This window comes from Cynara cardunculus, unplaced genomic scaffold (assembly GCF_001531365.2).
Source record: "Cynara cardunculus var. scolymus isolate 2C unplaced genomic scaffold, CcrdV1 Un_Scaffold_3134, whole genome shotgun sequence".
Classification (NCBI taxonomy): Eukaryota; Viridiplantae; Streptophyta; class Magnoliopsida; order Asterales; family Asteraceae; genus Cynara; species Cynara cardunculus.
This window is the reverse complement of record NW_020201357.1, coordinates 53,053-65,794: the sequence shown is the minus strand read 5'-3', so window position 1 is coordinate 65,794 and position 12,742 is coordinate 53,053. Positions and strand designations below refer to the sequence as shown.

The following is a 12,742-nucleotide window of genomic DNA, read 5'->3' as shown; positions in this document are numbered from 1 at the left end:
GGTCATATGAGTACAGACATTTCTATGCTGAATCTTGACTTGCTAGATAAGATTAACTAAAACATGAGGTTAACTGTTGACAGTCAAGGTTCTAATATCGAATAGACAAGGATTTTTGCAAACTGGCTTTTGGATTTAGGATAAGGCAAGGTTGGTAGTGTGAATGATGATGAAGCAATTATCAATATACCTGATGATCTTCTCATTACCGATTCAACGAATCCCATATCTGTATTAATTGAATTTGTCTATCCTTCTATTCTTGTAAATATCAAGAATTCATCCTATTTTTCCTTTTATCCCTATATTGAGTCTTTTTATTACTTTATTTATCCTTTTATTTATTATGAAGCTAAATCATGTGGTTGACTTGTTTCTACACAAAATAGAGTCTAATGTAAAAAATTGCTAAATTGTTTGACGCTACAAAATTGAAGCAGTAGTGAGTTGATGCTTATACGGCCTTTTGAAGATCTTAATGGATAAGCTGATGCCTTTTGTGGTTTCTAGAAGACTCTATGGCTGCTGACTTTTGTGTAAAAATTTAGTAAATTATTTTTATTTAGATTTTCTGAATTCTTTATTCAATTATGACATAAGGAGGTAGGGGTGCAGAGACAGCCAGGAGGTTACTTTTGTTGGGAATGGTGTAACTATCTAGTTCATTGTTGTCCTTCCTAGTTACTTTTTTGTGGTTTTACCCTTTGGTTCTTCATTTTGTCACTTTTGTGACTTGTTTTTGGATAAATAAGGGGTTGGGCTCTTGTTATATCCATCCCAAAAATCAGCTCCTAAAGTTGATCTCTCTCTAAACCTTGAAGAAATTTAAGTTTCTTAATTGCTTTTAAACTTGTTTTTTACTTTCCGTCATTTAATTTCTGTTATTTACTTTCCTCTTTTTTTATTTTTCCGCTATTTACATTACGTCATTTACTTTGTGCAATTTATTTTTATGTCTTTACTTTACGTTATTTATTTTATTTGTCATTTACTTTCCGTTATGAGTGGCTAAATTCATAGCTTGGGTGTGAGACGAAATGGTGAGATTTTAAACCGAAAGAAAGTAACTATTGTTTACAATAACGACGTTCCATTATTTCATTCAAGTTTTTATAAAACCAAACACTTATTGACGAGTTGATCACTTTGAAAGTGTTAAAATGTCATGGTCTTAGAGATAAGCCATTGAATGCATATCAACTTGAATGATATAAGAGGTAGACTTGAAAAAGTTGCCGATAAGAAGACTTGTTATTTATATCTTTTAAAACAATTAATTCTCGACAAGTTGGTCACTTGTTAAAGTGTGTGAGATTCAGAGATAAACTACCTAGAACACACGCCAACTTAAATGATATAAGAATTGGCATATATATATATATATATATATATATATAAGATTCTTGTACTAGTGGGATCTTTGTATTGTAAATTGTATTTCCTTTATACAAAGTACATGTAATATGCAAATGTGAAAGTTTGGGGTGTTACAATATAACATAAATGTCCAGCAACAAAAGATCCTAATCTCAAGTCCGCTGCAAGTAACATCTACTAAATGCGTCCTCTCAAACGATATATAGCTATAACAACAAAAACAAATAGAAGCCATCATTCAATCCATTTGAGGTTTATATGTCCTGTAATAAAACAATACCAGTTTATGTCTGCGAATAACGATTGAGACAGCATCATATTATGACATGCAATGCACAACAATACAATAAAACAGCAGTTCCAATAATCAATAAAACGACGTAACACTATCAAAGTTTTACCAAGTTTAAATTCTAATGGCCATTCTCTCCTCCCCTACAGTTAGCATCAACGCAAGTAAACTCAGGATGCAAAAGATACCACATACCCCCAAAAACTATTCCTCTTCTCTTCTCTTATCTTATCATGCTGCAAAAGCCGATAAAATATTCTTCTTCAGGGTGAACTCGTCCGCCTTTGAAGGGCTAATCGACTGCAAAAACAGAACACAATCAAATACTTTTACGTACCAAGTAGGGTCTATGGAGTGTCAGATGTACGAAACAGTACATTCTAGAGATGATGACGGGTTTTTACCTTAGCAAGAATACGTTCTAGCCGTTGGATCTCGTTCTTTGCATAATCACCACCTTTGCTTAGACAACTCTTGGCAGCCTTCACGTATATCTTGCCATATCTGTAGTCCACATTGAAACCATAGTGTCAAAATGTGATGACAAAAGAAATGCGTACAACTGTTTTGCACGTCTTGTTCTCATTTTATAGCATAAATTGCATCTTTTTACGCATTTTCTTACCTTTTTTAGTTTCTCTCTTTTCAATGCCTAATAGTTCATCACAGGTTTATTCACATTTTGGCAAGTATTTTCAGTGTGCAGGTGTGTAAGGATGAGGAGAAGAGAACAAAAAGTGGTGTAGGAAGCGGAGATGATGAAGAAACTGAATAAAAATATAACCTGGCAGAAGAACCGGTGAGCTTTCCAACTTCCTCTTCGATCTTAGCATATAGTGCTTTCTTTTCGTCATTACCAGCACTTACAAACTCCTTCACTAAGCTTTCCAATTCTGCAATTAAACCAGCCTACATTGACAGGAAAAGGAGTTGTTAGATGTCTCTGTGTTTTTTTAAACTCTACTTGTAAGTTAGGTCACTAACATTGGAGGTAAGTTGCCCCTTCCCATCACGACTAGTACCACACTTCTCGTTGATGAAGCTTACGAAACTATCTAGATCACGTCCCACTTCATAGTCTTCACCACCTTTGTTATTCTTTGGGAAGAATTTTAGTGTTGGATAACCACTCACACCATACCTACATAACCCAATCTTAATCATAAGCATCCTTCAAGTGACAAAAATAAATCAAAACGCAAATTCAAAAACCATCATCTTATGCGTTCGTACAGGATTCTATTAAATATTTAACACTTCTAAAACTGAAAATAAATAAAACGGGGTAAATGAATAGTGTTGCACCAAATTTACTGTGTAACTATTCATTACACCAAATTTGGTGCAAGATTTAGTGTGCCACTGGAGTGATTTGGTGTAAGTTTTAGTGTCCCATTGCAGATGGTTACAGAACATAAATTTGATTTCTAAAAGAAGCAAGTATTTGTCACTTACTTCTCAGCTAGATCCTTATGGTTGTCAGCATCAAGATTGGCAATAACTACATCTTCCTCATTTTTGAATGCAGCTGCAACACTTTCGTAAGTCTGTGACAGAAAAGAGACAATTAGCTTACTGTATTTGTACCATCAGGGTCCAGTCAAGCTACCTGTAAGAGTTTAGATACATACAGGAGCGAGGCTCTTGCAATGCCCACACCTGTAACAGGAGACAAGATTGTAAGATGCAAATCAGGCATTGATCAACAAACTGGCTAGGACGACATTTAAGGGCTTCAACACCTTAGTTGATGAAAATAAGTCTTTTATCTTGATATGAATTTTTTAATTAAGGAATAAAACAGGGATAAAATCATCTATATAAGGATTGTGGAAACATGAAAACTGTCATGAAATCAAACATGACGTACCAGGGTGCATAGAACTCGACCAACACATCCTTTTTGTCATCCAGTACAATATCATCAAAGTTATCAGAATTTAGCACCACCACACTTGAGGGAACTGCAGCTATCTTTACATTGGTCCCTGAAAATGAAACAATAGCAATGTTAAACACAATTAACTCTAAATCTGTATCCCAAAAATTGTAACGGATAATTTCACAGGTGTATTTTTTATAAATGCATAAGTTGTACCATGGATGTATTATGTGTCATGATAATAAAGACATGTAGAAGAAACCAAAAAAGAGGTGGAAGGTATAGCTACACGTAAGTGTGCAATTGCATCTACCATGTATCTAGTACATGCTAAGAGCCAAGTTTTTCAATTACACTCCTTTCATTACCTTTCTCCTTTACAGTCTGCCTAAGCACCATGCCAAGTTTTCCAGCAACCTGGTCCCTCTTCATGTCCAATTGTTTCTAGTTCATTTTGGTCTTGTCACTGGCTTACAATCTATTTTCTCTACTGTCTTGCTCTCATCAAACATTACAAAACATTTTTTTCCCTCCTGTCTAACTCTCATCAAATGTTACAAACACTTTTTCCCTCCTGAAAGGGCCAGGGCGCTTTCTTAAAGAGGTATTCTAATATATTAACAGTACATCTTCTGATGAATAGCATGAAAAGTTGATTAGCAAAGAACATGTACTTGAATAATCCCCTGCTCACATCCTTTTTAGCATGTTTAACTCAATATGTCATTGTCCTGAGTTGTGACTACTTGCTTCTCTACATGCAAATATCAACATTTAGTATGTGGTCCCTTGCAATCATTGGAAGATTATAACAATCACAGTTCCCTTCCTGGCCCAGTTATTGATCTTCCTTGCATGAGTGTGCATTAAAAACAGCATTAACATAAAGGTATAGCGCATGAAGTATGATCAACCGCAATGAACAAGACAAAAATATGGGTAGTAATGTGTACGTCTTATAAAAACAAGAATCAAAATCAAAGTAAAAACAAGAAAAAAGAAAGAAAATCCTCAAAGAAATGACTACCATAACCCATTACCTCCTTCAAGATTTACATACTCAATAAGTGCTATAGCAGTGCGGGCGCCTTCATACCTAAGGAAATATTTTTCATTAGAAAAGCAAAGGGGTACTTGTTTTAGCAACAAAAAATTACAATGAAAAGGTTTGGAGGTGTAAAGAGCACAGGATGGTAACTAATGCATAAAGCAATGAACAACACTACTGTGCAAATGATATAATTCCAAAGGACAGCTGGACAGGCAGGGATGAGACTGAAGCGCATAGAAATAGGATAAAGTAACACTTACTTTTTGGGTTCCAAAGATCCCTTGGGAAACCATTGGATGGTGGGGTAACCAGAAACCCCGTATTTGCTACAAACACCCTTATGCTCATCACAATCCACCTGCCAACACAGACATGGTAAAGATACAATAGCATCAAAATCCATTACAAGGATAGATCATCAAGATTGAAAACCAATCAACAACCATTCCATGTCATTAAGTTCCTAATGACGACTAATTATAGTATTTTTCACATTTCCAAGGGACAGTATGACAGTTGAAATTCAGAATCATTTGTAAGTTATAAACATGGGTTAGAATCATGTTAAAAGAACAAGCCAGTATAACAATATAGCGCAAGCAGCTCTGAAAGACAAGCACCACAAAAGCCCAAGGAAGAAAAACAGAATGGTTTTAGTATCAACTTTCATATTGCATACAAAAATAGAGTGCCTTTTTTTCCAGTAAAATTCATAAACGTATGTGCCTCAATGTTGACACACGCTGAGCAAGGTATATGTACTTAATGCCCCACGGACATCATAGCATTCAAAGTATAAAACATTTAAACAGTCATGGGAGGATAAACTTGGCTGATTCAGTTCCAAAAGATGTAATGCAAAGTTCAAATATAAACACTTTCAGACAAATCCAAGTTGAGCAAAAAAACTAATTACGAGTTAAAACATAGTGAGTGGTTTAGATAGAACTAAAAATTTCTAATACTGATAGACAAGAAGTACCAGAAGATCCTATGAGTTCTCACTTCAAAAGTGCATTAGAACAAAAGGAGGCAATGAACCATCAAATTCTTGTTGTGAGGAAATTAAATCATGAAAATTTATCTTGCAAACATATTCAAGAACCTAAAAGTTCTACCTTTCCAATCAAAACGGATTTCGATTTCTTGAAGCTTGCACCAAGTTTTTCATATTCAGGAGCAAGCTTTTTACAGTGGCCACACCTGCCACATAAGACAGTCAAAATTCACTGTTATATTAACATATCAAAATATGAAAGGCTTATCAGACATTTGAAGCAACGAAATTCAAAAGTCTTGAATCTACAAACAACCAAGTAGGCTTTATAGTGTTAAAGATCATTGAGTTTTTAAGGATAGATGATGATGATAATATATGAGTTTGAAAACCACTGAGGCAATTCAAAATTTCCATCCATGCATTTTGCATATGACAAAGTTTACATGAGCATATATTAATACAGTTAAAGTCGAATTTTGCAAAGGCCATGGACTCTGGAGGCGTACAGCACATACTTGAAATAAAATCAATATTCTCAAGAGATGGCGCATCTTGATTTAGCAAAACTTGCACATAGAAAAATAGAGAAACAAACATAACTGAACTAAATACATAATTATGTAAAGAACATACTAACGTACATAGTTGTTGCTTCTTGCACGATGTAAATTCCATTTGAACTTTTAATAAACAAGTTCGGTATTGGGGACAAGTTCTACTTAGCTTGTGGTGCATGCGATTTCTAGCTCAAACTCAAAACGTTAACATGCCTAGCCACTGAGAGCACCTCAGATTGCTCAACTTTACTCAGATCTAGATCGACTCCAAATTGAGAACACAAGAACCAATAAAAACAAGAGTATTCTTCAAATTAGTTGATGAGAAAGTAGATGCAAATTATAGAGACCAAAAATCAAAGTTGTCTTCCTCAAACAAATTTCAAATTAGCTCTATAAACAACCAGAAAATGAATCACAGAGCTGATCTACCACAAGCAAAATCAGTGAAAACAACGCCGATCACCGGTGATATCCCAATTTCAACTTCAACAATAACAGGTTTATAAAATAATTCAGATAACTAGATTGACAACAGAAACGATTAATAAGATAAGATCATTCCAATTACCAAGGAGCGTAGAACTCGACGAGAGCGCCGCGATCTTGACCGACTTCCTTCTCGAAGCTGTCTTCGGTTAGTACGACGACATCAGCGACGGCCAACGACAAGAAGAAGAGGGTTAGGGTTGCTAAAGTGAAGCAGATCGATGATCTCGACATTCTTCGTTTTTCTGTGTGGAGTCTTGAAATGGATCGTAAGGAAAAGGGGTTGGAAGGGTGGGTTTAAGTAACCGTGGGTAAGACCGAGTCCCTATTACTTTTCTCTCGGTCAATATCTTTCTTTTCAAGAAAAACATTATCAACTCCATCTTTCATTCTTTCCTAATAAACATTTCTTACTAATTTTACCGTTAATTATTACATTCATACAACGTATGATGAACGAATCGAAAGTTCTAAAACTTGTTGATTCGATCGAATTTGATAGAAATTTTATATACCCATAAATGTGGCACAATAGTAGTGCAAGTGCACCCCAACTAGGGGTGCTCACGGCCCGGGTTGATCGGGTTGGAGTCGTTTTAACAACTCAACCCAATGTTGGCGATTTAAAAATTTTCAACCCAACCCAACTCAAACAAAAGTTCAACCCAACCCAACCCGTTCGGGTTGATCGGGTTATGTTTAAACAACACACAGAAGTAGGAACACAGTAGTGTAAATCGAAGTCTGATTCTCAAAATACAGTTTTACACAACCTAGCAGTCTGATTCTCAAGCTATAAGATATATATAAATCGAGTCTGATAAAGGTATATACAGTCTGATGAAGGTATATATTAGAGTTTGACAAGAGAAGTAGGAACACAGTAGTGTAAATCGAAGGCTGTTACCTTATCTTTGTCGCAAGGCTGGGTCGCAACTCGCAAGATTAGTGTAAGATTAGTGTAAATCGAAGGCTGTGTAAATCGAAAGCTGTGTAAATCGAAGGTATATATAAATCAAAGGTTGTGTAAAACTGTAAATCGAAGGCTGTTACCTTATCTTTGTCGCCACGCCAGTCTCGCTCTCGCTCGCTGTGTAAATARACTGTCAATCGCTCGCTGGTCTCGCTCTCGCTAGCCAAAGGTCTCGCTCGCTGGTCTTGCTGGTCTCGCTCGCTGTGTAAATAGGCTGTCAATCGACTCAATCCATCGCCAGTCTCCTCTCGCTCACTGTGTAAATCAAGGAGGCTGTTTGATTTGAGTTTAGGAAGGAGAAATGGAGAAGTAGGGCGCCAGCTAGGTTAAACAAGACAGGGCTCCCGTGTGTTTTGATGCTTTCAAGTTTCAATCGGTGTGATCGGGTTGGGTCGGTATTCATTGGGCCCAAATCGATTTCAACCCAATAGAGTCGGGTTACTTAATTTTCTAATCAATCAATGTTCGGGTTACCTCGGGTTTGTTTTTTTTTTTTAAATCAGGCTGGGTTGATCGGGTTCATCGGGTTCATCGGGCCCAAATCGTTTTTTAAGTAATAAAGTGGTAAAAGTACCGAGATCGTATTCACAGTGATTGGACTTCAATGTTTTGAATACTAAGTCAAGAATATTTTAAGCGAGTTTGGTGTTTTTCTAGATTAAATAATAACAAGTAATAAAACGCGGGTATGAGTGCAAGTTTTTCCCAAGAACATGATAGTAACTAAAATAGTTGACAAAATATATCACAAAATAACCCCAGACGATTTCCTTCTCTCGAAGCTACGTCGTACGGAACGTGGCTATGGTCTCACCATAAAGTGGTCACAACTGCTAACTTTCTGTTTGCTAACCTTAGTAAATAGATTTTGAAGATCTTAGTTCCACTAGTATGGAGAGATGTGCATATCTTCATGACACAACTAACTGGACCGACATCTGCCTCAATAAAGATTATGCAACAACCTGTATCTCTATGTTATTATCTCAAACCTCCTTGTATCATTGAAGTCATATTTCAAGTTCGTTCATCTCTGGGTCAAAGATCTACTATTGGCACATACAAGTGATCGGCTTGTCCACGTCTAGTTAAAGTTTCAACTTGAATGACCAAACATGAAAAGTTAGTACGAAGTGGAAATACCCAAATGTTACATTTTACCTATTGAGTTTGGCTTACACCCGCACCCAAAGGGGGATTTAGCTAATGCTTAAAAGAAAGGACATAATGGAAAAAAAATAAGAAGGCGTTCGGTTCACCAGAATGGAATTTGGTGAAATTGGAATCCATCAAAGAAATTTGACTTTAAATGAATTGTAATGGAATTTGACCATGTGTTTGATTGGTAGGAACAGAAACGCAATCTCTCAAAAAATTGGAACAATCATTTTTATTTGGAACACCCCACCCATCGTCGCCACATCTACCACCCCCACCACCCGCCTGCTCCCGCATACCCTACCCAAACCTTGGCCCCCACCACCCTCTCCTACCCTCCCTAAACCCGCTCATCCTGCTCGACGGGTGGTGTAGGCAAGGGTGGTGGGGTGGGTGGCGGGGGTAGTAGCTGTGACGGCGACAGTGGTGGGATAGTGGTCAGGTGTCTAGGAGTGGATGGGTATGACGGCGATAGTACTGGCATGGTGGTTATTGATGGGTTAGGGTAGGGGTGGGGGTGAGTAGTGGTGACAACGACAGTAGTGATGTGGTGGTGGGGGGTTAGGCCATGGGCATGACGGTAACGTTAGTAGCATGGCCACAGTAGGAATGTGTGGTGGGTAACCAGGGGTGGGGTGGGTATGATGACAATAGTAGTTAATGGTGGTTAGTGGTGGGTTGGGGTAGGGTAGATGAGGGTGGGTGGTGGCGATAGCAGTGGTGTGGTGGTGGAAGTAGGGTGAGGGGTGGTGAACAGTAGTAGCATGGTCATGGTGGGAGCAAGGGATGAACGATGACGGAATTCAGTTCCTTTCATTATGCCAGGGAATGATAAATTCATTGATTTATGGAATTGAATGGAATTTGAAGAATTCCATCATTTCGAGAATTGAACAAAACAAAGCAATTGGAATTTGGTTAAAGGAATTTGTCTTTCCAATTCCATCAAATTCTTCGAATTCCACAAACCAAACGAGCCCTAAGTACTAAAAGTTAAATTGCATTAAATCGAAATTCGACACTGTGGCACACTGTCCCACAATGGTGGACAGAACTGAAATGGAGAAAATAAATTACGACTAGCTAAATAAAATATAAGAGTAATTTGATACTTTTTAACTGACACTCAATGTCTCAAGCATGCTTCAACATGAATTGCCAAAACCTTTTATAAAAGTGAAGAAGAGAGAAGATATAAAAATGACTTAAGGTGTAAAAAAGTGATCTCATTACTTGTCTTCTTCATGAAGCTTGTCATATCCTCTTAGTCTTTTTTTTTCCCACTTTCATGAAAAACTCAGGGTTGACAAAAGATGAAATTTGAACCTTATTTCATAGAACTGGAAACAAATATGCTGCAAAAAATATTCACAATTGTTGTTAACCATAGTGAACTTGGCCACAGTGGTAAACTAGCTTACAAATGACACATACACTAATCAAACACACAAAACTTTTATCCTCAACAACTCCAAATGAAAATAAATATGTTAAAAGGGCAAACACGAACACATAAAGGAAAAACACACACTAAAAGGGAATAGAAAGACATAGTAAAGAAGTGTAAATAACACTCAGAATGAGAGTTATTAGAATGCCAAACGTTAAACTCAAACTCGAATCACGAGAGAACCCTAATTTTGGATGGAAAACAAACTTTCTATTATTGAACAAGTGATCATCCAGATTATACTTCGAGCATAAAAGTATAGACTCCCGGAAAGAAATGGGCTTGAAAATAGATTATGCGCCAACCATAAAAGTTCAAACAATTAATGGAAAATAGCAACAAAAAAAAAACCCCACAAAAGTGTCAAAAAGAACATGTTAAAACGATGTTTATTGACCTCAAAAATACCGCAAGACCCTTTCATAAACTAGCTTTGTGATGGCTTCATGTTAGACTTAGTTCTTTATGTAAAAGTCTTGTAAAAAGAATCCAAGTTTTCAACCAGAGAACTTTTGCACCAAGAAGCCAGTTGAACAATCGAATATACAAAGCTACTCAATAAGAAGACAAGTCTTGGAGATGCAAAACCTCTGGTCCAACCATACAGAGCCTTTGGCTTTGCTATGCAAAGCCTTTGCACCATACATGCAAAGCATGTGGTCCAACTCTGTAAAGTGTTGTGTTCATCTGAAGATCTCTCAAGAGCCTTTGCCTATCACAGCCTGCCACATATACATGAAGTGGTTATTTCCCCTTTACATATGGAGACCATCTATTGGAGAAAGTTTTGACTTCCTTTTTTCTAGGCTATAAAAAGAAGTTTCTCTTCTAGGGTTTTGTATGCTTTTTAAGAGATTTTTTCATCTTGTACTTGAGAAAGCTCTTAGCAATTCCGAGAGATATTTTTCGTATACACTACTGTATGTTCTTGGTGTAACTTCATTTTCTCAAATTGCAAATCAATACACATGATGACTATGGTGATTTCACATTATTTGTATTCACTCTTCTATACTCATCATCTCTTAGTCTAGATCAGTAATTAATGTTTTACTACTTTCGCTTACATTATCTCTTAAGCATCTAATTATTTGAATTGAGGATCTGGATTCCTGCACTTCATCCTCTGCCTCTTCTCCAACTCCTTCCTATTTGCATCATGACAATGACTCTTTTGTCAAACCTCAAGTTTCAACAAGAACAACCTTCCTTGGTGGAAAAGTCGTTTAATCTTCTCCTTGAGGGTGTTAGACAGTCAATATCTCACTATTCTCAAGAATGGTCTTATTACCCCAAAGTTTGGTTTTGTGATGTAAAATATAACGACAATGATGAATTCAATACTACTGGCAGGTTCATTGTCAAAGCTCCTAATCAATACAACGAAGATGGTAAGAAACGGGTTGTGTTGCATACCAAGGATTGTCATGCCTCTTCCTGATGATATTTATCAATTTCTTTTATTTTATTTGCTATAATGTTATTAATCTGATAAAGTTAATTTTTGTTATTTACCAATTTTATTTTTGCATTTTATTATTTTTATAGATTTATATTTATTGGTTTGTTAATTAATAACTTTCTATTTGTTACTTATTATTCTTATCTCATTTCCTTTTAACCGAATCTAATTTATTCGCCTTTGATTTTTGCCACTGACCACTAATTTATATGTTTATTAATTATTAAACATTCTAATTATCTTTCATCAGGTTTGTTATAAATTTGTTTAGTTCCAAGTGGCAACATGTTGTTTTATTTAAAATTGGTTCAGTGGTTTGTGCCTCCAGTCATCTGATCCATTATATATTAGTCGAACTTTGTATTGATGTAAAATGTGTCAACTAGATTTCAATTTAACTGAAATAGTAAAATATATAAAAAGCAGTATAATACACTTGCTTTTTAACTGAAATATTAAAAGTTAACTGAAAACTGGACCAAATAAGTTTTCTTCATCCAATAAACCAAACCTTTTTAAATCGAGATCAAATAACCCGAAGGCGTTTTGGTTCAGATGAATTATTCGGTTTCGGAAAATTTTGACACCCTAAATGTGCTACAAATAATTAAAGTTTATGGATCAGTTACTGTTTGAAACACTCTCTATGTTCTATACAAAAGATGTATTTAAAGAGAAATAAGAATATCAACCTCGTTAAGCTATATTATTCATCGTCATATCAACAAGACATTTGGATGTGATATTGGCAATTCCTGTTACGATCTATTATTACATTTATCAAATCCAAAATTTCTGATGCAACGACATTTTTCGCCAACGAGCAACTTAAACAATCTCTTGGCAATTGCATAACTAAGGGCTTTTGGTTGATATTTCCAAATCCCTTAAATAATATCATAAATGAATCCATTATATTATACTAGAAGGGTACTCGCATAATGCAGTGAAATACATTTCGATTTTAATGTTTCATTTTTTTGTCTCAGTCGATGTTATAATACGGTTTGATGTGGTTTTGAGAAAAAACGATAATGTTTTTATTTTTGAA

The 12,742-nt window shown here is 36.0% G+C and overlaps 1 protein-coding gene across 2 annotated transcripts; it reads right to left on the bottom strand.

Annotated features, from left to right (window-relative positions):
• Positions 1-1,467: 1,467 nt before the first annotated feature.
• LOC112503494 (protein disulfide-isomerase like 2-1-like) lies at positions 1,468-6,938 on the bottom strand. 2 transcript variants are annotated; one of them, XM_025107526.1, is made up of 12 exons: positions 6,731-6,938; positions 5,721-5,805; positions 4,863-4,960; positions 4,592-4,647; positions 3,540-3,657; positions 3,301-3,328; positions 3,125-3,216; positions 2,654-2,810; positions 2,454-2,578; positions 2,074-2,173; positions 1,865-1,969; positions 1,468-1,640 (listed from the first exon to the last, which is right to left on the bottom strand). In XM_025107526.1, the coding sequence occupies exons 1-11, from the start codon at positions 6,880-6,882 to the stop codon at positions 1,901-1,903; spliced, it is 1,080 nt and encodes a 359-aa protein (XP_024963294.1). In that variant the 5' UTR covers positions 6,883-6,938; the 3' UTR covers positions 1,468-1,640; positions 1,865-1,900. The 2 variants fall into 2 exon arrangements, with proteins under 2 accessions (XP_024963294.1, XP_024963293.1); XM_025107525.1 differs by having other exon boundaries at positions 1,554-1,969.
• Between the last annotated feature and the right edge of the window lie 5,804 nt (positions 6,939-12,742).